This window comes from Aspergillus heteromorphus (assembly GCF_003184545.1).
Source record: "Aspergillus heteromorphus CBS 117.55 chromosome Unknown BO70scaffold_15, whole genome shotgun sequence".
NCBI classification, from domain to species: Eukaryota; Fungi; Ascomycota; class Eurotiomycetes; order Eurotiales; family Aspergillaceae; genus Aspergillus; species Aspergillus heteromorphus.
Window position 1 is genome coordinate 215,188 of NW_020290420.1, and position 23,950 is coordinate 239,137.

The following is a 23,950-nucleotide window of genomic DNA, read 5'->3' on the forward strand; positions in this document are numbered from 1 at the left end:
TGAGGAAGGGACTTGATGCTGTGATAACTTTGCGAAATTGAGATAGCAACAGCAATATACCCCTTGAATAGCTTGCTTCTACGATTGCCTCCCATATTGTCCATGCACGTCCAACGAAAGAGAGTAGTAGTAAACGTCTTATCTTATAATACATACATACATACAACTGACAGAGAAACATCCTAAAACCCATAACAATATCACAACAAGGTCATACATAGCAGATCCGAACCTTGCCAACAGACAGCTCACCCCATCTCCTCTATCATACTCTATTTCCCACCCTTCTTCTTCTTCTTACCCTTCAAACTCTTCAACTGGGCCGCCTTATCAGCCCTAGCCTGTCTCTTCCTCCACGCCAACCACCGATTACCCCGATCAAATGGCTTGGCCGTGATGCCCGCCTTCTCCGCGGCTCTTCCAATCACCCAATTCGCCTCACGATACATATAACCCGGACGAAGCTGCAACCCATCACCGGCCTTCTCCGCCTCGACACTCCCCACAACCACACCCTCGCCCTCACCCTGGGCACCCACATTCACCTCGGCCACCAGATCCCCCGTCTTCCCAGTACTCTCACCCTGGACTTCCAGCTCGGGCTCAAACTTCACCGCCACCCTCCCCAATCTCCTCCGAGTGGGCGCATTCCTCGGCACGGGCAGCACACCCTCCTTCTCAAACACGACCCCAATAAACTTCCGATCCGGATGCCGCTCCTTATCCAGGTAATACCGCACATAGCCGGCCTCACTCGCGTAGATGGTGTGGTCGCGGCCCATGGCGCAGTTCTCGCCGGGGAACCATTTCGTGCCGCGCTGCTTGAAGATGATGCATCCGGGCACCACGTATTCGCCGCCGGCGCGCTTCGCGCCGAGGCGTTTTCCGGCCGGATCGCGGGAGTGGCGGTTGGCGGCACCTTGGGTGGCGTGCGAGGCGTGGCGGATCTGGATTTGAGAGAGGGAGATGGAGGCTGGTTGCAGGGGGAAGGAGGTTATCGAGATCGAGGGGGTGGTGCGGGCGGAGGTGAGGAGGGAGGTTGTTGTGGTTCTGGTTGTTGGGATGGAGGTGATGGTGGTCCGGGGCCGGAGGAGAGAGGCCGTGGCTGTGGTGCTGTGGTGGGCTTTGCGGAGGGTCGGGAGGCCTCGTTCTAGGGCCCGGAGGGGCGCTAGGAGACGGGGTTGGAACATGGCGTTCTGCTTTGCGTGGGATGTGGATGGGGAACTGGATCGGAGGTGAGGTTTGGACGGCCTTTTTTTTCGCGCGCCCGGAGATGGGCTTGGCGGCTGCGGGTCACGTGCCGGAACGGCCAGATGGCCGGGACTGTCTATGGGACCGGGTGACGCTGCACACACATCTGCTTCTGTCGGATTGCTTCGGGAACAGTTGATCTATCTACTCGCCATGTTCTCCTGGATCAGGCTCCTCGGGGCCCTCCTCCTCCTCGCTTCGGTCGCGAATGCCCAGTTCCAGTTCTTCGAGCATATGTTCGGCGGTGGTGGCGGCGGAGGCCATCAGGGCCGACAGCAGCAGGCGCAGAATGTCCCCAGTGATAGTTCGCGGTATCGGGGCCAGTGGGATTCGGGTGAGTTCGCATATAAGGGAGATGCTCTTGCAGGAGGGGAGGGGGCTGTGGTACTGGGGAAATGGAAGATGCTAACTCTATCACCTACCTACTAGCTATCTGCGACAAATACCTCTGTCCCGGCACTCTCGCATGCGTCCATTTCCCGCACCATTGTCCGTGTCCCCACCCCGACGTGGAGGAGAAGATCGAGCTCGGCGAGGGGAGTGCGATCTGTGTTTCGAAGGGAGGGTATAAGGAGGGCGAGACGGCACGGAAGGTCGAGTTGGCGCGGAAGGGACTGTTGTGATTGAGGCTTGAGGGGTGTTCATACTAGTGATGGGGGGGGGGGGGTTGGTGGTGTTTTGTTTATTGGATGGATGGTGGATGTTAATACAGATGTGGGACTGGATTACTGGGTTACGTCTCGTTGCATATGGGATACCTGTGGATGGAGATGCCCGAGGATATCGATCGACTCGTTCAATATATGTCAGCTGTGTGATGGAGACATGAGCACGGCGCAGTGTACCTACTCGTTAGTTGGCTTGGGGGTCATGTTGATTGGAGCCTATAATACAGACATATTGCCGCCTCCAGATTGAACATTATCGAGCAACTTAAAGCAGAGTACCACCCATTGTGTAATTCGCCATTGAATAACTACAGAGTGGTGCCAGCCATGAGCAGCGCACCCGACGGCCTTATCGCCGCTAAGTCCGCCACCCGCAACTTCGTCATTAAAGAAGATCCATCCATCCATTCTACGAACGCTTTCTTCCCCTCTTCAACCTCCCCGCATCGTTGCTACCGTCTTCTTCCTCCACTAGCCATACAGGACTGGCCGTACAGCCTGGATATGTGGAGTCTGACACTCCGAACATCGCCCGCGCGGAGCCTTCGCGTCCCAGGCCGAGCTCTCGCCAGCTCATTCAGAGGACGTTCCAGTCCTCGTGGCCCCCGGAACTCCATTCGGAGACCAGCGCCCATCAGAAAAGATGCCACGCCCTCACAGCAACCCGCACCTCACGCCCCAGACACACCTTCCGATGCCCCCAACCCCCAATACGACCCCTCCCAGAACACGCTTCTCGCCCCAGTCCACATCCCCGAAGACCCTCATGGCGTCATAAAAGAGACCCATCCCGCCACGGGGATCCTGGCAAACTCGGGGCTGGTGGTGCAGCGGCAGCTGGAGCTTATGAATGTGATGATCGGCTTCGAACAGGCCAACAAATATGTGATCATGGATGCCAACGGCAACCATATCGGCTACATGGCGGAGCAGGAGAAGGGGATGGGCAATATGATGGCGCGGCAGTGGTTCCGTACACACCGCAGCTTCGTAACGCATGTGTTCGACAAGCATGAGAATGAAGTGCTTCGGGTAAGTACGTGCGGGCTTGATTGCTTTGCCCAAGATACTGACTGACTGACTGTCCAGTTTCACCGTCCGTTCTCATGGATCAACTCCCGCATCCGAGTGTACGACCCTCTTGATGTGGCGACAGGTGCCCGTTCCTCGTCGACCGCTCTCCAAACCAACTCTGCTGGCACCCTTGTTCCGTCGGCAGGTGGCTCAAACGCCCGGGTCTCATCATTGGGATTTGACGACATGCGGGTCATCGGAGAAACCCAGCAGCAATGGGCCCCGCTGCGTCGCAAATACAACATGTTCACATACCACCACTCGCCCAACCCCGCGACCGACATGAACACCCAGAAACTACCTCTTGATCGAACAGGCCTGTCCAATGCGCAGCAGATGCAGCTGGTCCAGACATCCGAGGACGGCCAAAACCTTGGCGAATACCACCAGTTCGCATACGTGGATGAGCCATTCCTATCCTGGGACTTTTCCCTACGCTCTGCCGAAAACCAGCTGATCGGCTCCGTCAATCGCAATTTTGTTGGGTTTGCGCGCGAATTTTTCACCGACACGGGTGTCTATGCCCTGCGGATGGACTCTGCCGCCCCCAGCGAACAGTTCCTCGACAAGAAGGCTGAGCTGGGGATGACCCTGGACCAACGTGCCGTGATGCTGGCGACCGCGGTGAGCATCGATTTCGACTACTTCAGTCGCCATAGCGGCGCGGGTGGCTTCGGGTTCATGCCTATGTGGATCCCTGGCTTCGGCGGCGAGGCAGCCGGGGGCGCTGCCGCTGGCGAGGCGGGCGCGGCGGGCGCGGTGGGAGAAGCCGGCGCAGGGGCAGTTGGCCGGGCTGGAGCTGCCGGTGGAATGGCGGATGGCGCAGGCGCTGCTGCAGCGGGTGCTGGAACAATGGCCGGATATGAGGCCATGTCTCGGGGACAGGGAGCAAGCAAGCCTGATCAGAAGGACGGGGAGCCGTCAGAGTTTGGGAGCAATCCTAAGGATACGGAGGTCTGGGGGGATGGGGCGGAGGATCCATCTGCTTTTGAAGAGGACCCGTGGGCAGATGACGAAGGGGATGGAGATGACTATGACTTCTTCTAGTGACTTGTAGGATTACGCGGTCTGCATATAACTAACGGGAGTTGCCGCTTGTTCGTAAGACTTGACGGACCGATTGTCAATCATGCAGGCAGGGATGGTTCACAATGCCCTAGTATAGATACCGTCTAAGGATGTATAGGAGCTGCTTGGGGGGTCTACGAGCCTTCCCTCTTTATGTACTATATAGGCAGTCTATTATCGCTTCAGATTTCCCCTTCACATTCAGCCTATGAGGTGGAACTCGAAGAACCATGAGAACCATGACGATAGCAGCTGCCTGAGGCAGCGATACGTGCCGGCCTCAACCGTCGGCCTTTTCTTTCAGGTGGCAACCCATTCAAAATGATTCATTATTCCCTTATTCCCTCTTCGTCTCTCCATTCCCTTCCTTGCCACTCTTTCGCCTCTTCCCCCGAAAGAAATCTCATCTTTTACCACCGTCAGGTACTAACTACCACTCCCCCCCTGCATCCCCTCTCCACTCACTACTCGACCGAATCTCCGCACCTCCGATCCCTCTTTATCTAATCGAGACACCCACCAACCCACCCACTCACCCACTCCAGTACAGTACACCAACACTCTATCCTTCCTCTCTCCCACACTCATCCATCTCCCCATCTACCTACCCCATATATCCACCTGAAATCCAGTCCAATCCCATCCCATCCAACCCCCCCCCCCCCCCCCCACCACCACCACCACCACCATGTCCACCGTCGCGCAAAAACGCCTCTTCCACGAATACAAAAACCTCTCGACCAACCCCCCCGAGGGCATCACGGCGGGCCCCGTCACCGAAGATGATATGTTCCATTGGGAAGCGCTGATCCAGGGGCCCGAGGGCACGCCCTTCGAGGGCGGCATCTTTGCGGCCGAGTTGAAGTTCCCCAAGGATTATCCGCTCAGCCCGCCGACTATGAAGTTCGTGGGGGGTGGGGTGTGGCATCCTAATGGTATTTATTTACTTACTCCTTACTCCCTTTACTTTGTGTTGCTTTGCTTTGCAGCGCTATTATTTCTTTCCTGACTCGTTTTCGTCTGGATGTGAGAAAAGAAAAGAAAGACCAAGACCAAGAATGAAACGCTAACAATGAATGATGATGATGATAGTCTACCCCAATGGAACAGTCTGCATCTCGATCCTGCACCCCCCCGGCGACGACCCCAACCACTACGAACACGCCTCGGAACGCTGGTCCCCCATCCAGAGCGTCGAGAAAATCCTCATCTCCGTGATGAGCATGCTGGCCGAGCCGAACGACGAGAGCCCCGCCAACGTCGAGGCCGCGAAGATGTGGCGCGAGCGGAGGAGCGAGTATGAGCGGAAGGTCCGCGATGAGGTGCGCAAGGGGTTGGGGCTGTGAGCTGTGAGCTGTGAGCTGTGAGCTGTCAGGGTGTCTGTTTATACCTATCTTTCTTCTGAGGGGGTGGGGCGAGGGGTTGTGTATATATGTGTTTGTGCGTGCGTTGGCCTGTCTGCCTGACCTGTGTCTATAGTAGTGTGGGGTGGGCGATGGGGATGGGGAGGGGAGAATGTGGCATGGGGAATGGGGCATGGGGCATAGGGCATAGCTTGTTTGGATGCATTGGATGCTTGGTATGGCGTTGCGGTGCGGTGCGGTCGATTCATTATTCTTCTTTTCTTCCTTCCTTTTCTTCTTTTGTATTCATTCTGTGAACAGAGCCCGGACGGAAGTCGTCCCTTTGCTAGATGAAGATGAAGACGCGCTAGGCATCAAGTTCACGTCTCCTTTCGACCTACATAGATACTTCCCCACTCATTCATTCATTCTTTCTTTCTTTCAGCCAGAAGAGGTATATCAATAAACAGGACCTTTAAAGACAAAGGCCACACTACACAGCTTTACTACTCACTCACAGAGACACCAATCTCCTATCCAACCACCCCACCAACCCCTCCCCCTCCCCCTCATACAACACCTCAATCTCCGCCTTGACATTCAACATCAGCATCACCTGCAACTCGGCCCGCCACTCCGGCTCCGGCCCATCAGCCGCCCAGACAGGGTGCTTGGCCAACATAGCAACGACCTTCTTCCTGTCCCGCTGCGTCAGACTCAGCACACCACCATGATCCAAACGACTCGCCCCGGCAACGACATCCGACGTCCGCACCCCCAGCCACTGCAGAGCGGGGAGATTGAGATTGCGGTTCTCGTGGGAAAAGGCCACAGAGCCGTACTTGTATGTTGACATGATGGACATGCCGTCGGGGTCGCTGTCGACGAGGGCGTAGAAGCGGGGTGGTTTGGCGGTGGGGCTGTCGAGGAGTTTGCGGACGAAGGCGCGGGTGGAGAGGTCGGGGTAGCCTTTTCCCTGTGATAGTGGGTTGATGTTGATGGTGGTGTTGATTTTATTGAGGTATTGAGGGTAGGGCTTACGGTGATCAGGATCCCCTTTCCGGCTGCGGAGGTGTTGTGGTAGTTGTTGCTTGCGAGGCGGCGGTATATAGCCTGTTTTGTAAGATATATATAGGTATATAGGTATACTCCTGTGGAGAAGGGGGGGGGGGGGGGGGGATTGGGTTGGATTGGGTTGGGTAGGGATTCATGATATAGTATAAGATGGTAAAGGATAGTATGATAATACATACCTCTTTCTCCAAAACCAACACCCACTCCACATCCGTGAGATCGATGCTCTCGATGTCTTGTACCCTAGGTACCAGAGTATCCTGCACACTTTTAGCCCAGGGTAGTCGGCACAATGCAAAAAAGCCGACCTACCTGGCTAGAAAACCGCGCATCGATGACTTCGTGCCGGGTGGTGGTGAGCTGGTACCATCCCACGACGAGACCCTTTGCTGCTGCTTCCTGTGCGGAATCCGTGGTTAGTTAATTGACTGAACTCGGATGGTTGGATATTTGGGAGATGGGATGCGTATGAGACAGTACATACCACGTATAACGCAGCCCTGTCCACGCCCATCGTGTGCGCGAAGTCATCTACCAGGGTGTCGACGACTCGCTGGGACCCGAAACAGGCGGGGTCGCTGTAGTAGATATCACTTTTGAGTGTTAGTCCCGGCAGAACGTCTCTGAGTGTAGAATAAAATGGATTGGAAGGTGTAGCAGTGATGAATCATGCTACTGAATACCGTTTAGAAACCATCAAGCCCGCAGAAAATGCCTCCGCGATGGCGGCTAGGACCCGGAAGGCAACGGCTGCGAGAGTGTTAGATCAACACGTTCAGACAGGTAGGCAGACAGTAGGTATGTAGGAAGGTAGCAAGAAAGCTAGTAAGCCAGATCCCATACTGAACTTCCACGCCTCAGTGACATCAGCCCCAGGCCATGTGTAGGTGGTGGTGGTGGTGGAGCGGGATTCTCTCTCAGTAGTCTTGGCTTCGAGGGCCTTGGTTTTCGGGTTGATGAACAGGGAGGAGGTCTTTTTGGCTCGTTGCTTCAGCGTTATGCAAGGTTGACCATCTGGGGAGGAGAGCTCGTCGAGGGCCGTGGAGAGGGTTTCGTGGATGTAGGCTTGGATTTGAGGATGGGGGGGTGGTTCTCGATGGGTCGAAGTCATTGTTGATGATGTTGTTGGGGAAGTGGGTGAAATGGGAAGTAAGGAGAGGAGAGGAGAGGAGAGGAGATTGAGTCTGGGTTGAGATGCGAGAATGATGCAGTCTGCGCTTTGCTGGCCTGAGGTGTTTCTGGGTTGATGGGTAAAGTGAAGGAGTGCATCTTCTCCCCCAGAAAGATCCGGCTTGGGAGATAATACAGTGAATAGTAACATATCCACTAGAGAGGATGAGGTATTCGTGTACTGTATGCCTATTCAAGAGGTGGAATAAAACCATATCAATTAGATCAGGAGAAACAGGATATCCTGGTGGAATGAAGTATAGAAACCGCAGCCTTAGAGCTCAGGCAGCCATGCCAAAAGAGACAACAATGGGATCCCTTCTCGCTAAAGAAGCAATCACCCACCCATCAATAGACAAACATTAAGTAGCCAAGACCTAACTAGGCACCTGCAGGCTATCGATCAATGTGAATGCATCCATGTTGTCGGCCTTTGCGGGGCCCTCCCCTCCCCGGCGGTAGTTTTTCTCCGCCTCCAGCTCCGAAGCTCTCTCTCTCTCCCTCTCTCTCTCCCCCCGTTCCGCGTCGCATATCGGCTGGTGTTACTCCCAGCTCCAACTGTCTGGGAAACTGTCCACCCACCAGAATGAGCTCGCTCTCTCCCAACTGACCCCTATCCTGACCCTGATATTCTTCTCGTCACCAACTCAGGGAAAACCCCGCATACTCATCGCCGCAACTCCACCTTCCACCTGAATCCCACCTCCGCCCTCTGGCATCAACCACGACAACCACCATGTCGGTCTGGAACCCCGACAACATTCGCGACGTCGCCGAATCGGTCGGCATCGTCAACCTCAACAACGATGTCACCGAAAACCTGGCCCGCGACGTCGAGTACCGCATCGCCCAGGTCCTCGAAGAAGCCCTCAAATTCATGCGCCACAGTCGACGCACCCTCCTAACGACACAAGATATAGCGCAGGCGCTGCGGGTGTTGGATGTCGAGCCGCTCTATGGATACGAAGCTACCAGACCGCTGCGCTTCGGCGAGGCATCCCTCGGGCCCGGGCAGCCGCTGTTCTACGTGGAGGACGAGGAGGTGGATTTCGAGAAGTTGATAAATGCGCCGCTGCCCAGGGTGCCTCGGGAGATCGCTTTCACAGGTATGTCGGCCCAGCAGCCCGGAAGATTAATCACCATGGAAGGCTGACGGTGCTGACTCGATCCAGCACACTGGCTCGCCGTTGAAGGCGTACAGCCGTCCATCCCCCAGAATCCCACCGCCGCCGACTCGAGAAACCTGGAGTTGATGTCCAAGGGGCCCAACTCCAGCTCCACCCTGGCCGCCATGAGTGGCGGAGGAAATGTGTCCGTGAAGCCCCTGGTCAAGCATGTGCTGTCCAAGGAGCTGCAGCTCTACTTCGAGAAAGTCTGCAACGCCTTCCTGGACGATTCCAGCGAGGAATACCGGACCTCCGGCTACGCCAGTCTACGAGAGGACCCCGGTCTCCACCAGCTGGTGCCGTACTTCGTCCAGTTCATCTCTGAGAAGGTGACCCACGGGATGAAGGACATCTTCGTCCTGACCCAGGTGATGCACATGGCCGAGGCTCTGGTGCAGAACCAGTCCCTTTACGTGGACCCCTACGTGAGTTCCGCCTTCACATGCCGTATGACGACGACCCTCGACTGACCCCAGCAGATTGCCTCACTGGTCCCGCCCATTCTGACCTGCCTGATCGGTCGGCAGCTGGGTGGCAACGCTGAGTTGTCCGAGCAAGTGGCCCTGCGCGACCTGGCGGCGTCGCTTCTGGGCCTCATTGCCAAGAAATACTCCAATTCGTCGCACACGCTCAAACCACGCCTGGCCCGGTCCTGCCTGAAGACCTTCCTGGACCCGTCCAAGCCCTTTGGGGCGCATTACGGGGCCGTGATCGGACTGCATGCGGTGGGCGGCGCGGAGGGGGTGCGGGTGCTGATCCTCCCGAATCTGCCGACCTATGGCAACCTGCTCAAGGACGGGCTGGCGGACGACAGCTCGCGGCGGCCGGAGGCAGAAAAGGTGCTCACCGTGCTGCTGGGGGTCCTGGCCACGCTGCGGGAGGGACAGACGGCGCTTGCCAACGGACACGGCGGCGTGGTGACGGAGGATCTACGCGAGCGGCTGAGCAGCCAAGTGGGCGACTTCCTGGCGAGCAAGATCAGTGACGCGGGGGAGGTCGACATGGCGCGTGCGATAGTGGGGTGCTGAATCTGGCTGCAGGGAGGATTTTCTAAATTTGCAAGGTGAGGTGCACATATACAGAGTTTAAAATGGCGGTGGAAAGCAAGCATGGACGGACCGGACCGAACGGCGTTTGGGATGGATGGATGGAAGGGGGGGGTGTTTTTTTTTTTTTTTTTTTTTAAATTTTTAATTTTCAAGTCTTCCTGTCTGCTGGCTTGGAGCGGTGTTTGCTATCGGAGCATAGGTACATGGGTATATCATCAGATATCATATGAGTCGGGGAGTATACAACGTATAGCTTCGTGCGACCGGCTTTCCTTCTGTCCCCTTCTGGGCCTGCGCCACGACGTCACCGGCTTAGGTAACCACTGCGATGTGACGGCTTGTACGACCGCTTGCCCCCTTGGGACTAAACCCGGCTTTTTTCGTGGATTTTGCCTGCCGGATCATTCCTTCCCCCCGTCAGTCAGTCAGTCCGTCAGTCAGTCAAATCAGTCCAGTCAATCTCATCCCATCCCTCTGGACTGAGGACTGAGGGAAGTACTTAGTCTAGTGTCCAACCCAGGAAGACCAACCCGTTCCTGCGTCGATTACCGAGATCCCTGGCCGACCCGACCTGCATGTCCCTGGCCGTTTCCCTGCCGTGACTGAGATCAGAATCTGCGCTGCCACCGCAGCCCAACCCAGAACCCAGATTGGCCTTTGGCGCCCCACGAACTTTTTTCGGGCCCACACACCGACCAGCAATAATAATCGCTCAAGCATCCTGTGTCCGTGACAACTTCTTTCACCCCCCCACGTTCGTCTGCCGTTTCTCCATCCGATTTATTCTTCCCTCTTGACACTTGTCGGGGATTCGCTTCGTGGTGGTGTCTTTGCCTCAGAGCCATCTCACCCCGCTCCTCCCTGCTGGTTCCTCGCGTCGTGGTCGTCCAGCCCCTCGAATTCGCCTCGCAGATGTCCAGTGCCGTGGCGTCTCGCGATACCGTGCTGCTATAAGCTCGATCTGTGTTCTGCCTTCCATGAACCCAAAGGATCTTCTGCGGTACCTGTCTAAGCCTGCGAAGTACGTGGTTTATCTTCCCCCTCCCTCCCTCCCTTCTGGCGGATTGCTGTGGTGCGGCGCATCGCTAACCCGCTTTCCCCCCCTCCCCCCCCTCAGGCCTCGATAACGCGACTAAACCCCACCTCTTTTTTCCAGTCGCACAACCTTCCTCCCCATCTCCTAAATCCAACCCAGCAGATTCTCTCGTCTGCTAGACCCGATACTTTTGCCGGTATCGGTATCTTCAGAGCGAGGGTCACCAGCCGATAGCCACCATTCCCTTTTCCAGAGGCTTTTTCCTCCTCTCCCTCTCCTTCCGCCCTCCCTAGCAGCCCTTCAGGCTCCTACCGAACTATCCTCTTTGGCTGAGTGCCAATTCCACACTAGATAAAGGGCCTACTCTCTCAGACGGACACAGCCCCCCCTGTTCGTCTGGGCAGCAGATAGTGCTTCCTAGGCTCTCTGGTCTAAGGTCGACGATTCAGACGCGCTGTTCTTACTTGATCCATCGGCTTTACCGATTCCCCGCTACGTTGCAAACCCGCCAAGATGGTTTACATTGGAATCCCCAAGAATTACACCACGTCGCCGTCCTCTTTTATGGGGACCCCGTCCCTGACGATCAACCATGAGGCGACCCAGGACCTGGACTCCACCAACGCTTTCGAAGGTATGTGCATCGGTATGCTCTGAGAGACGTGGACAATTCTGACGGGGAACAGGACCCGAGAAGCTTTTGGAGGTTTGGTTTGCGCCTTCCGCCCAGAGCTTGGGATCTGCCGGCCCTCTCGGTCTGAAGGCCGTGCCCGAGGAGATCTGGAAGGATATGCTGGACCTTGTCAACTGCCAGGTGCTCTCGATTGTCTCGTCCGAGGACGTGGACGCGTACCTCCTGTCTGAGTCTAGCATGTTCGTCTGGCCTCACAAGCTGATCCTCAAGACCTGCGGCACGACCACCCTGCTCTCTGGGCTTCCGCGTATCCTCGAGATTGCTGCCCTGTTCGGTGGCTTCCCGAGGGCGACCGCGCCCGCCTCGCGCGGCATTTCCGTCGCCGCTGCCCCGTACCGCGTGTTCTACAGCCGCAAGAACTTCCTCTTCCCCGATCGCCAGCGCGGTCCCCACCGCAGCTGGCGGGACGAGGTTCGCAACATGGACCGGCTGTTCCTCAACGGCAGTGCCTACATGATTGGGAAGATGAACGGCGAGCATTGGTACCTGTACCTGACCGAGCCCAACACCCTGCTCACTCCGCCGTCCAGTCCCAGGGAGGAGGCCGAGGACCCGGTGACCGAAACCAAGGTACTCCAGGTGCCCGAACACGCCGTCCGCCCGAAGGGCGAAGACCAGGACGAGACTTTGGAGGTCTTGATGACCGACTTGGAGGAAGAGAACGCCAAGCAGTTTTACCTCGAGCATGCGACTGCCGTTGCCGAGAAGCGTTACCGCAACTTCGAGTCCGAGGATGACCATGTGGATGTGTTCAGCAACAACTCCGACATGGACGATGTCTCGTCCAACGGCAGCCGGATCCTGCCTTCGGAACTGACCACCGAGGGCCACGCCCTGGGAACGGTGGTGTCGGAGTCGTGCGGACTTTCCGACGTCTACCCCAAGTCGAAGTTTCCCGAGTCTCGGATCGACGCGTATCTGTTCACCCCCTGCGGCTTCTCTGCCAACGGAGTGATCCCCACGCCGGACCAGACCACCGGGACTCACTACTTCACGGTGCATGTGACGCCGGAGCCGCAGTGCTCGTACGCCTCTTTCGAGACCAACGTGCCGCACTCGCAGAACGGCCAGACCACGGCGGAGATCGTGCAGCAGGTGGTCAACATCTTCAAGCCCGGCCGCTTCACCATCACGCTGTTCGAGGCCAAGCCCGAGGTGACTTCCACGGACGGCGACTGGGACACCATCAAGGAGGTCAAGTACCTGGAGCGACAGGCGGCGCGTCGCACCCGGATGGAGAACGTGGAGGGGTACCGGCGGGTGGATCGGATCGTGCACGACTTGGACGGATATGACCTTGTGTTCCGCTACTACGAACGACTTGACTGGAAAGGGGGGGCCCCTCGGCTCGGAGAAGAGCGCATCTAGCGCGAACACGTCCGTCGGTCCTTTGTGTGACGATCGGAGGACATGGGAGAATGAGACACGTTGATGGGTTGCAATTTCCGGGTTGTTTTCTGTGCTTTGTGCTTTGTGCTTCTGCTTCCAGCGATTGAGCTTGGTGATTCGTGGTATTCGTGGTATTCGTGGAGACATTCATTTGCACCGCCTGCGTGCCTAGCATCTGCTATGAATTACAGCAACCAGATTGGTTTCCAGCATTGCTAGCACCTCCCGAGTAAATCGTAGGGTAGAATGAAGTAGAAATAAGCAGTTGGGCGGTGACCCTGACGGGCGGCACTAGTCAAGGAAGGTCGGCCACTCGGCAGACCTGCCGGATGGGGCGGTACCACCGATAAGCCGGCGCGGTCTTTGTTCTCTCGTTCTCTCGTTCTCTCGTTCTCTCGTCATCTTCGTCTTGCTTCTGCTTCTTCTGCATCTCCCACCTCCCCACCTCAACTCGATCGCCTCGCGACAATCCCAGCGACCGCTTTGACTGGCGCATTGCAACCGTTCCCTTACTCCGGTCGGTCCAGTTCTGTCCGCGCCGAGCCAGCAATTCTCAACCATCAGCCACGACCTCAACTCATCTACACACCCACCAAACCATCACAATGTCCTCCCCACCCCCACCGCCGACCAACCCTCTCAAACGCCCCTCCATCTCCTCCACCTCCTCGCAACCACTGGGCACGAACCCGAAACGCGCCCGCATGCACCCCCTGCGCCAGACCTCCTTCCCGAGCACGATGGACCTCGACTCCCGCACGTTCAGCGACGCCGGCAGCGTGACGGGCAGCTTCACGGGCAGCCTGGGCGGCACCAGCGCGGACGGGGTGTTTCTGACCAAGGGCAAGAAGCGCGGCCGGAAGAGTAAGGCGGAGAAGGAGCGCGAGCGGGAAGAAAGTCTGCGGGCGGGGATGGATCGTTCGGGGTCTGTGGATGCGGAGGGCATGTCCATGAGGGCTGGGACGGCAGGGAGTGGTGTTGGTGTTGGTGGTGGTGGTGGTGGTGCGGGCGGAGAGGATGCGGATGAGGATGAAGATTTTGATGATGAGGGGGAACTGTTGGGGAGGGAGGAAGGGACGACGGATACGGAGGCGGAGAAGAAGAATCTTGCGTATGTGGGATTTTCCCTTCCTTCTTTTCTTACCTTTTGATGTGGGATGGGGTATGGTGTGGGGTGCAAACTGCTAACTGGTGTGGTGGTGATGGGGATGGGTAGGTTACTGGTCGACGCGTTTAATCCTCTACAGTCCGAACGGTATGATCTGTTCAAGCGAGCCAAGTTACGGAAGGAGACGCTGCGGAGGATTGTCAATCATGCCCTCTCGCAGTCGGTGCCGGCCAGTGTGGTCACGACGATCAATGGGTTTACGAAGGTGTTTGCGGGCGAGATCATCGAGAAGGCGCGGACGGTGCAGGCCGAATGGGCGCTGGCTCATGACCAGGCGGCAATGGCCGCGTTGGAGGCCGAGCAGGCGAACAACCCATCCTCATCCTCCTCCTCATTGGCATCGGCATCGGCATCGGCATCCCACCCCCTTCCTGCGCCAAGAAAAGAGGCCAATGCCAATGCCAATGCCAATGCCAAGCTGCCGCCAAATCCCCACCGCGGCCAACTGCTGCCCTCGCACCTGCGGGAGGCGCTGCGACGGTACAAGCGGGACGGCGAAGGGGGCGGCGTCGGATTCTCAGGTCTTAGTATGGGCAACCTGGGGGTGCGAGGGTCGGTGACATGGACGGCTGGCAGTGTCGGCGGGCGGCGGATCTTCCGCTGATCTGGATGATGTGCTGAGATGATTATTGATTGCATGAGGCCGAGGTGACAGGTCAGTCAGTTGTCGCAGATAAGCTGCTGTTAATAGTTAATCAATGCAATGCAATGAAATGAAATGAAATGAAGCGAAGCTGGCGCTTCGGCCTATAATTAGCCGGGGGCGAAGCCGTGCCTGGCGGTTCCTCACTGCATCTCGCATGGCATCATAGGGTTCGGCATGGCGCAATCCAGCGTCGCCCCTGGATCGCGTATCCAGTTTTTGGGGTTTCAAACCCTTAATCCCTTAAGGGCTTGGCTGGGCCGCGTATGCATTGCATGGCATGGCATGGCAAGGCGAGGCGATGGAGAATCCGTCCCTTGCCCTGAATCCCCTGGCCCGCTTCTTCATAATGTCGCTCCCTCCCTCCTTTCGTGCCCATGGCTGCTGCTCGGTTTCCGTCGCTGCTTCACCATCATGCAGTCCTTTCAGGATTCCCATCTCTACACTCGCCTTCGCGATACCATCTGGACCCCGTCGCAGGGCAATTCCCGGAAGAGCGTCAAATGGATTGATGTGAGTTTTGTTTCCTTCTTTCTGTCTGTCTCTTCCCTTTCCCAACCAACCCGCAACCCGCAACCCTCAACCCTATCTCAACCCTATATTCCATCCGATCCCCCCTTGATCCAAACATCACCACCACCACCACCACCACCACCACAACCATACCAACCAGCACAGCTCACTAACTAACTCCCCCCCCCACCAGGGCCTTCGCGGAATCGCCTCATTCCTCGTCGTTCTGACCCACCTAGCCCGAGCCTGGGACTACGACCTCTTCTCGCCGCGCGACAATGAGGACGTCCCCCCGCGAGTACTGCAATGGCCCGTCCTGCGAATCCCCTGGCAGGGACGCATCGGGGTGACCATCTTCGCCTTCCTGACGGGCTACGTGTGCGCCCTCAAGCCCCTCAAACTGGCCCGCGCCGGCGAATACCTGGGCGCCTTCAAAGCCATTGCGAAGAGCGCCTTCCGACGGCCGCCGCGCCTGATCCTCCCGGCCACCATCGCACTGCTGATCTCGTGGACGATGGCGCAGTTCGGGGCCTTTGTCGTCGCCAACCGCTCCGACTGCTGGTGGTGTCGCTACGCGGCCCCGGATCTGGAGGACTCGCTGTCCAAGGAGGTCGTCCGGCTGGGCGAGAACTTCCTGAGCACCTGGACGACGGGGTACATGGCGTATGATGATCATCAGTGGGCGCTGTTGCCGCTGCTCAAGGCGTCCATGTTGGTTTATATTCTCGTGTCGGCGACCATGTACGTGCGGTTTCGGTGGCGGGTGGTGGTGTATTTTCTTTTGATTGCCTATTTCCATCAGGATGCCAGCAAGGATACCGGTATGTTTCTTCCTCCCTTTTCATCGATCACCTCCTCCTCCTCCAACACTGCCAACTAACCAACAAATCCCACCGTCTAGAGACCTTCCAAATCCAAGCCATCTACGGCACTCTCCTCAGCGACCTGACGCACCACACCCCCTTCCAGGCCCTCCTCTCCTCTCCCACCCACCGCTGGCCCCGCCGCCTCATCCTCCTCCTCCTGACCACCCTCGGCCTCTACCTCGCCAGCTACCCCGGCGAACACCCGGAATACTCGCCCTGGTCCAACAGCCTCCTCACCCTGTCCCCCTACATCTTCCCGCCCGAAGTCAACATCGGGAAACGCTACACGGCCATCGGGGTGGACCTCCTCATCGCCGCGATCTTCCTCTCGCCGTCGACCCAACACTTCCTCTCCAACCGGCTGCTTCTCTGGCTGGGCAAGCAGAGTTTCGCCGTGTACCTGGTGCATGGCACGCTGTTGCGCACGGTGCTGTGCTGGGTGCTGTATGGGACGATCACGGGGGAGCCGTGGGAGGAGGGCGTCGACGAGAATGGCGCGCCGGTTTTGCCGCCGTATTTGCCACTGATGGGGCCGTGGGTGGTGGGGCTGGGCATGGTCGGCTGGGTTGGGCTGGTGTATGGCGTTGCGGTGCTGTGGACGGGGTGGGTTGATCCTGCCTGTGAGAGGCTGACGGGGTGGGTGGAGAGGAAGGTCGGGGTCAGGGGGGAGGATGGGGAGAAGGGCGAGGGGAATGGGAATGGGAATGGCGAGGGACTGCCCTTGCCGTTGCCGATGCAGATGAGGCCGATGGCTGTTGCTTAGATGGGGTAGTAGTGGGTTGGGGTTGATGTTGTATAGGGTTAGGGTTATATGAAGGGAGAGAGAAGGAGAGAGGGTGGATTGGAATATGCTGGTCATCTTCTGTCCGTGACTGTCACTTCGATTGGTGTGGTGGTGTATATTGCTGGGCTATCTATATATAGATGTACCTACCGATTACTAGTACTAGTTCTTTTACTGGGTTATAGACCTGATTTGATTTTGGTTTGATTATATTATGATATAGTTATATTGTCATTAGAACCAGACGAGAGAGCCTGGATTGTCAGTGACTGGTGGTCATCTAAACATGGGAATAATATCTGAATATTTAGTAATCCCTTCCCACGGAGCACCTCTCCTCTCCTCTCCTCTTCTATCTTCTACGCTATATAATCAGCAGAATGAGTCAGTAATCAATCATTTCCCAGTAATTAATATACAATGCAGAAGAAGTAGAAGCAAAAATGAGGATTAGGATTCATTCGTCTTTCTCCGTGGCGTGGCGGTCCGTGGAGACGGCGAACGCGAACCCTAAATTGGGGCGGAGGGGAAATTCGGGTACGGATTTGGATTTGGATTAAGTCCACTCCCGAGTATGTTGTCAGAGTCTGTGTTTGATGTAGATATAAATCAGCAATGAAACGCGTCAGAACGAAGACTGGAGTGGGGTTCTCGCAGCGAGGCGACTTTCTCAGGGTCTGGAATTCCTCAGATGGTATGTATGCGTGTTGGGAGCCTGTTTACCAACAGACCAAGATGATGTTGGAGAACCTGTTGTCTCCGTCCGAATCATTTTTGGGGCCAAAGATGAAAACATCACAAAGATGAGAAGTGAAACAACACCAAAGTAAGCAGCCAGGAAAGTGGTTGGGGGCACGGGTGGCCCATCGCATCGTTTTTGCATCATCATCGCATCGTTGAACGACTAAGCATCTTAGCGACTAAGCGGCCCCGGTAGTCACTTCTGCGTCTGCCTGACTTCCTCTCCTTCAGTCTTGCTGTTCTTTCTCTTCTCCCCCCAAACACCTCTTTGTCAGTCCTTCACACACCTGATCATTCTGGATCTTGACAGTCACGGCCCCGGCTCCACCCATGCCACAGCATGTGGCCGATCATCTACCCTGGCTGGGTTCAGCCTGGCCATAGTGCCAGTCGGACGGGAACTGGAAGTCATAAAGGAATGGAAAGGGGGAGACTTGCCTCCAGAGTCTTCCTACACTCTGCACGAGGTAATTACGACGAAAGGAGTCTGACTCCACTTGCGTATATTGTTGGGGCCCTGGAAGGAAACCCCGACATCTGTGGATGCCATCTTGCGCCGGACATATCCTCATGGGATAAACAACTGACGTATCAAACCCTTCTCACACTTTTACACTCATGTGGCGTTCCATGCTGACACCCAGACACAGAGACCCCACCCCAGTGGGGGGCAAATTCCAGCGCAGTTCGACCAAATAAGTCAAATTTCATCTGACAATCCCCCTAATCAACCAATATCGAGACAAGGGTCCTTGAGTGGCCTCTAGCGCCCGGAACAGACAAAGCATGAGGAATCGTTGTGCAAAGCCTGGTACGCACGGGCTTCATTCGAGAGCACCGAGTCAACTGAACCGCTATGGCGCCTTTAGTTGCGATGATTCTCACCCCAGACGAGGTTCCTGGGCTACAGACCCTACGCTTGTGCGGAGAGAATGTCCCCGTGGGATTTAAGCACCCACTGGCCCTGTCAATATGTTGACAGACGTTATAGTGTGCCATTGAAAATGGTGTCCGGTTTGTCGAAGCACGCGGCATGGCAGATGGAAGTAAATGCCAATTCGATATTAAAAGCTCGCATTGTACAAAGCCCATCGGACGAGTTAGTCCAAGCAGTGCTCTATGAAGACCAATAAGCCATCGAATGGAAGATCTATACCTCATTCGAGGCAAAACAGAGCGCAAACAGTGCTCTGTTGATGAGTCCAGACTTCCTTGCTGCATCAATATAGATGCCTGGCGACAGGTATTAGTACAATACCGATCGAGTTTCGACGGATATAAAGTTGGCGAACGTCGAAAGTTCGACTTATGGGTCGTACAAGCAGAGGACGGTCACCGTGTTTGAGGCTCCCTTTTGGTTGAAGACTCTTCGAGGAGAAGGACGGGTGCACGGGAGGGAACAGGTTTGTCTATACGACACGCCTGCATATACTCCATTCAAGTCAATATGGCTGAGGAGACGAAGGACATTCATGGATGGCGCATGAGCAGAACTTTGGTGCTGCATGGTCTTGTTTAACACTGACCTGCAATGCCAGCTCAATAAGACAGAGCAACCTTCTTCTGCAGGCTGGGTCTAGAGTGACCATACCCAATATCACTTGCTTGGCGTGGGCAATTGTGGTATCAAGCCACACAGACTCCGAAGATGTGGTGTTTGGTACGGCCAATCCGGCTGTGCAGGACCGGTGATTTGGTTCGATATGCTGAGGACGGGTCAGACTCTTGTCGATCGACAATATAACCAGATGAAACTTCGTGGACAAAGGCTGGAACTTGGGGAGGTGGAAGCCCAAGTGGTACGCGCTTTTTCGGACAGTCTTGTTTTGGTGGAGTTTGGCAAGAATGACCCTCCTCTCCCATCCTGGTGGCATACCATCCTCCAGCAGGGCAGGGATGACACCCGTGCATAACCATCTTCTTTCGAGGTCCTTCCTCGATGTCCTCCGGGCTGATATAAAAATCAGTCAGACGAAGATTGTGGGCCGATGAGATGGGTCCACAACTTCCGACAGATCAAGCCGGGTAAAGAAAGAAGGTGGCAAGGTGTCGAACAACTGTCGACAAAATCTAGCTGTCCAGAAAACAGAAGACATTTCTTCGCTTGGAACAACAAGAGCGCCGAGTAACCGACCCTGCTCTCGACCCTTACCGGAAAAAGGCAATAGATTCAGGTCAAACATACGAAGACCTTTCACATGGATCAGAACCACCATGTCGATACGCAGATGCTTCATCGACATCCAATGATGATGTGCGTGCCTGTACATATGCCTTCTGGCGAGTCTCATGTCCCCATGCTGCGTATGCTTTTAATCAGTCCTACCTCCGGACAGGAGGTTGCTGACCATCCCATCTAATGAATGATACGACGGTCGATACACTCAGTCGACCAAAGAGTCGAGAAAAGAGTCGACTGATTCAATCGACACAATCAGTCGATTAATTCATTTGATGAAACCAGCCGACTAGCCGAAATGCATAACCAGTCAACTCGGTCGAACAGAGTCGACAAGTGCAGTCACGTAAAAAAATACACATTGCATGCATGGTTTGGAACGAGATCAATGCAAAGCCCAGTCAGATAAAGCATGAAGCGACAAACAAGTCAATAAGATAAGTCGACAAGAAAGTCGACCGACTAGTCCACAAATGCAGACTCATTATCAGCAGAAGCGCAGCCACAATCATCCTGCAGAGAAGGCGACAGCCAGTCCACATCTCGGGGACTCGAGACCCCGGTCATAGAAAATGTCCTGACACGCATTTGATCGAACTATCACGGGCGGCCTGCCATCCAACATTGACGACAGCTTCACTGTGCTGTTCGAATAGGTATCCCCAGGCCCACCAACCAGAGTCATTGCTCTAGTCGTCGGGTGTCAAAACACACGGCATCAAGCCAAAAGGCACCGACGGCAGATACATCTTGATCGAAGATGTCCTGCGAGGTAGAAGCAGATTTTGTCAAGAATGACAAAACACCTTTCAGAGGAAGCCGGCTATACGCCGTACCGGTCATTTGACAGGTAGATCAGGTGTTTTGAGGCGAAACACAGGCAACAACAGATACATCTTGGCCGAAGATATCCTGTGAGGCAGAACCAGCTTTTGTCAAAAACGATAAAGCACCTTTCAAAGGAAACCGGCTATAAGCCGTGTCGACTATTGTCGACAAGTGAATCCTGCGAGCTTTGAGACACCCCCAAGCAGCCGACAAGATACAACGTGGCCGAGAAAATGCCCTGCGAGGTAGAGGCAGCCCTTGTCAACAGTGGCAAAACATGTTGGAAAGGAAACCGGCCATAAGCCGTGTCGAAAACTGTCGATCGGTAGATCCTGTATTTTGAGACGAAACCCAGGCGACGCTTTGCTAAGAAAGTTCGCAAAGTATGCATATCCATCAAGGATAGCAAGTCGAACGGAAAGCACCGTTTCCTGACCCCATAATCTGATCACTGGCCAATCGATCGACCGAGCGATTCCACATATTTTCAAAACCGGGGCAGCTGCTGCTGCCGGCCACGTCGGAGAACGGCGGTTCATTCTGATATGAAATATTTATGGAATGCCGTCCGTGGTCAATGAACGTACCACCAGACATCCGCCCTCGGAAGGATTCGAATGGCAACCGCCAGTGTACATTGGCTCTAGCATTTCGTCGGCGAGGACGATGCTTCTCCTCCACCATGCCGTCGTGCCCTTGCCGTCGGGTATCAGGCATGCCGAGTATATACATATTTCGATGAGTATGTATGTACTACATTGGAATAGAGGCTAGCCCTCCTCACTTGATGCGGTGGACCAGACCTCTTGACCGGGCCCAATGGTCTTGATTGGGCCGATGTGAGTGGGCACTGAGGAGGATGTGAGAGAGATGTGAGGAGGAAGAGAAAGCAGATGGCCGGAGAGGGGGATCGGAGGGGGATTTATAGCTGCCAAACCGGGAAGGGACGTGAATGCGGGCTGTGCATGTAATTCAATGCCTGGGGAAGACAATAATTCACGGTGTTTGGAATCTGATCGGAGGTTTACTGGCTGGTAAGGAAGTGTAGGAAGGGTAGTATAGGTTGGTATAGTAGGGTATGAACAGGACGATTGAGAGGTGTGGATGTTCTGCAGTCAGCATGGCAATTAACCTACACGATTGACAGCGGGCCGTGCCCTGTTTGGATTAAGCTCAGATCACAGTTCTGTATTTGGCCCGTGCGTTTGGTAAGGGGATGGGATGCTACCAGGTGTAGACGGTTGCTGCACGGCATGGTTGGATATGGTCCAACAAAGTTGCGCACTGAATTGGATATACGAACACGAATCTACAGACCAAAGAATCCTCCAAGTCTATACCCGACCGTTCTCATTCTCTATGCAGAGACGACTATATGAGGAACACAAGGGGGGAAAGGGATGAATAAGAAAGGGTGTCCACCCGTCTATGACAGAACCGAGACGGGACACGACACGGAGATCGAACCACGACCTCTATACAAATCCAAGGTAGAAAAACAAAGAGGAGAACGGGACCGTAGCAATAATATACAAGGGAAATACAACAATCAACTCGCTCGAGCCATCACGCCTGCCAGGTCATACATAACACTTACTCCTTGCGGGGGGGCTTGAAGGCGGACCGGGCCTTCTCGCGCTGCTGCTCCATCGCCTGCTGGTGAGCCCTGCGGCGGCTGTGATTGCGCTCCTCGCGCTTCCACTCCTCCTCCTCGCGGCGGCGCTTCTCGTAGTCGTCGGCCAGCTTGCGGTCCTTCTCGCTGAGGCGCGGGGGCTCGGCGAAGGAGCCGTCCGCGTTCTTGGCGGGGCCGGCGCCGCGGATCTCGTTGATCTTCTCCGTCGTCTCCTTGACGAGATTCGTCTTGGCGGTCTTAGCGTTGTTCAGGAAACGGTCAATGAGACTCAGCTGCAGGCGGGACTGGGTCGTTTGCTGCTCCTGCAGCCTGGCACGCTCCGCCTCCATTTGGTCGGTGAGCATGCGGATGGCCTCGGCTTGTTTCGAGGCGTCGACCTCGATGGGCTGGTTCTGGGCGATCTTGGCCCATGACCGGAAGGCCGGCGAGTGGACCAGATAGGCTTGTAGCAGGCCGAACAGACCGGTGGAGACGAAGTAGAGCTGGAGGGCGCTGGGGAAGAAGGCCATGAATGCAAATGAGATCGCGGGCAGACCGTAGAGGACCGCGGAGCCAAAGGTGGTTTTGCTGTTCATCGGGTTGTTGCCCTGCTCTCCTCCTCTCTGTGACCACGGGGTTAGCCAATGCGCCAGAGCTGTACGGGGACATGGGTCGGTACCTTGAAAGAGAGAAACATGAAGTACGAGGTGAGTAGCGGAAGGATGAAGAACGGATCAGCAACGGTGAGGTCGGTAATCCAGCCAACCGACTCCGCGGCCAGCCCAGGAACCGGCAATACGGCCATAGCCTTCACGACGCGGTAACAGCCGAATCCGAAGGGGATTTGCAGCATCGGAACAAACGACTTCCAGGGATTGACGCCATGAGTCTTTTGCAGCTGGGTCATCTCCTCCCGAACGACCGCCAGTTCGTTCAACTTTCCCTGGCTTTGGTAGAGCGTCATCTTCGCCCGAAGCGGATCCATGAGGGGCTTGATGTTGTTCATCCGGGTGCTTGTGTCCACCGCGCCCATCATCGGCTTAACGAGGGCGATACGAAGCAGGATACCGGTTGCGACAATACTACCCCACCAGGGGAGACCGCCCCAGATATGGAAGTGTTCCACGAAGAATTCTATAACGGCGGATGGTCCCCAGCCAAAGTCCAGCCCGACCTCCTTCAAGTATCCAATCTTCTCCGGGATCGAGGAGATATCCAAAAAAGACAAGACACCCAAGTCTTCGGGCTGGGTGTTTGCCCAGGAGGCGGTCGTCTCTGGGGTGACTCCGGTGGAGTTGAAGCGGGCGGCGGACACACCGAGGACGGCAGGGGCAGGGCGCCAGGAGCGAGCGCCAGTCAGCGTCTGATTCAGGAGTCCGGAGCGTCCAGCGGTTCTCGAGACCTGGGGGCGGAATGAGGACATCTGGAGGGAAAGTCAACATTGCACTCGCGCGATGGACGATGACCGCGGAGGACAACCAACCGAACGAGTGGAGCGAGATAGCGCAGAGAAGCGCTGGCGGGCGACGGCGGGCAGGACGCCACGCCCGGTGAGAGCGGACCCTCCCAGCATGATGACTTTGGCAAGGACGGGGGCAAGCAAAGCAATTGGGGATGGGCGACGGGGGAGGAGA

General features: G+C 56.0%; 12 protein-coding genes across 12 annotated transcripts; 9 read left to right on the forward strand and 3 right to left on the reverse strand.

Annotated features, from left to right (window-relative positions):
* Positions 1–67: 67 nt before the first annotated feature.
* Positions 68–1,235, reverse strand: BO70DRAFT_362765 (mitochondrial 54S ribosomal protein bL27m). Its single transcript, XM_025543395.1, has one exon. The coding sequence runs from the start codon at positions 1,188–1,190 to the stop codon at positions 273–275; it is 918 nt and encodes a 305-aa protein (XP_025398621.1). The 5' UTR covers positions 1,191–1,235; the 3' UTR covers positions 68–272.
* A 115-nt stretch (positions 1,236–1,350) lies between these two features.
* lcl2 lies at positions 1,351–1,918 on the forward strand. Its single transcript, XM_025543396.1, has 2 exons — positions 1,351–1,585; positions 1,681–1,918. The coding sequence occupies exons 1-2, from the start codon at positions 1,405–1,407 to the stop codon at positions 1,872–1,874; spliced, it is 375 nt and encodes a 124-aa protein (XP_025398622.1). The 5' UTR covers positions 1,351–1,404; the 3' UTR covers positions 1,875–1,918.
* Positions 1,919–2,349: 431 nt separating this feature from the next.
* On the forward strand, positions 2,350–4,353 carry BO70DRAFT_362768 (scramblase family protein). The gene is made up of 2 exons (XM_025543397.1): positions 2,350–2,951; positions 3,009–4,353. The coding sequence occupies exons 1-2, from the start codon at positions 2,424–2,426 to the stop codon at positions 4,038–4,040; spliced, it is 1,560 nt and encodes a 519-aa protein (XP_025398623.1). The 5' UTR covers positions 2,350–2,423; the 3' UTR covers positions 4,041–4,353.
* A 380-nt stretch (positions 4,354–4,733) lies between these two features.
* Positions 4,734–5,543, forward strand: BO70DRAFT_316233 (E2 ubiquitin-conjugating protein UBC7). Its single transcript, XM_025540342.1, has 2 exons — positions 4,734–4,996; positions 5,154–5,543. The coding sequence occupies exons 1-2, from the start codon at positions 4,750–4,752 to the stop codon at positions 5,405–5,407; spliced, it is 501 nt and encodes a 166-aa protein (XP_025398624.1). The 5' UTR covers positions 4,734–4,749; the 3' UTR covers positions 5,408–5,543.
* A 54-nt stretch (positions 5,544–5,597) lies between these two features.
* Positions 5,598–5,872, forward strand: BO70DRAFT_362770 (uncharacterized protein; the record flags this gene model as incomplete). The annotated part of the gene is made up of 1 exon (XM_025543398.1): positions 5,598–5,872. Exon 1 carries the CDS (start codon positions 5,643–5,645, stop codon positions 5,868–5,870), a length of 228 nt encoding a protein of 75 aa, XP_025398625.1. The 5' UTR covers positions 5,598–5,642.
* A 46-nt stretch (positions 5,873–5,918) lies between these two features.
* Positions 5,919–7,589, reverse strand: BO70DRAFT_429811 (putative meiosis-specific topoisomerase Spo11; the record flags this gene model as incomplete). Its single annotated transcript, XM_025548099.1, has 7 exons — positions 5,919–6,380; positions 6,446–6,517; positions 6,658–6,738; positions 6,791–6,877; positions 6,963–7,071; positions 7,162–7,228; positions 7,322–7,589. 7 exons carry the CDS (start codon positions 7,587–7,589, stop codon positions 5,919–5,921), a joined length of 1,146 nt encoding a protein of 381 aa, XP_025398626.1.
* Positions 7,590–8,179: 590 nt separating this feature from the next.
* On the forward strand, positions 8,180–9,971 carry BO70DRAFT_429812 (TATA-binding protein-associated factor TAF6). Its single transcript, XM_025548100.1, has 3 exons — positions 8,180–8,754; positions 8,821–9,239; positions 9,294–9,971. Exons 1-3 carry the CDS (start codon positions 8,385–8,387, stop codon positions 9,840–9,842), a joined length of 1,338 nt encoding a protein of 445 aa, XP_025398627.1. The 5' UTR covers positions 8,180–8,384; the 3' UTR covers positions 9,843–9,971.
* A 741-nt stretch (positions 9,972–10,712) lies between these two features.
* On the forward strand, positions 10,713–11,323 carry BO70DRAFT_51337 (uncharacterized protein). The gene is made up of 2 exons (XM_025548505.1): positions 10,713–10,884; positions 11,059–11,323. Exons 1-2 carry the CDS (start codon positions 10,841–10,843, stop codon positions 11,252–11,254), a joined length of 240 nt encoding a protein of 79 aa, XP_025398628.1. The 5' UTR covers positions 10,713–10,840; the 3' UTR covers positions 11,255–11,323.
* An 89-nt stretch (positions 11,324–11,412) lies between these two features.
* BO70DRAFT_397088 (adenosylmethionine decarboxylase SPE2) lies at positions 11,413–12,961 on the forward strand (the record flags this gene model as incomplete). Its single annotated transcript, XM_025546669.1, has 2 exons — positions 11,413–11,533; positions 11,586–12,961. The coding sequence occupies 2 exons, from the start codon at positions 11,413–11,415 to the stop codon at positions 12,959–12,961; spliced, it is 1,497 nt and encodes a 498-aa protein (XP_025398629.1).
* Positions 12,962–13,385: 424 nt separating this feature from the next.
* Positions 13,386–14,869, forward strand: BO70DRAFT_362774 (transcription initiation factor TFIID subunit 11 family protein). The gene is made up of 2 exons (XM_025543399.1): positions 13,386–14,093; positions 14,199–14,869. Exons 1-2 carry the CDS (start codon positions 13,588–13,590, stop codon positions 14,752–14,754), a joined length of 1,062 nt encoding a protein of 353 aa, XP_025398630.1. The 5' UTR covers positions 13,386–13,587; the 3' UTR covers positions 14,755–14,869.
* Positions 14,870–15,091: 222 nt separating this feature from the next.
* On the forward strand, positions 15,092–17,158 carry BO70DRAFT_429815 (acyltransferase family protein). The gene is made up of 3 exons (XM_025548101.1): positions 15,092–15,306; positions 15,500–16,127; positions 16,208–17,158. The coding sequence occupies exons 1-3, from the start codon at positions 15,208–15,210 to the stop codon at positions 16,933–16,935; spliced, it is 1,455 nt and encodes a 484-aa protein (XP_025398631.1). The 5' UTR covers positions 15,092–15,207; the 3' UTR covers positions 16,936–17,158.
* Positions 17,159–22,030: 4,872 nt separating this feature from the next.
* On the reverse strand, positions 22,031–23,939 carry BO70DRAFT_316248 (membrane insertase OXA1). Its single transcript, XM_025540343.1, has 3 exons — positions 23,800–23,939; positions 22,996–23,739; positions 22,031–22,939 (listed from the first exon to the last, which is right to left on the reverse strand). The coding sequence occupies exons 1-3, from the start codon at positions 23,887–23,889 to the stop codon at positions 22,298–22,300; spliced, it is 1,476 nt and encodes a 491-aa protein (XP_025398632.1). The 5' UTR covers positions 23,890–23,939; the 3' UTR covers positions 22,031–22,297.
* Between the last annotated feature and the right edge of the window lie 11 nt (positions 23,940–23,950).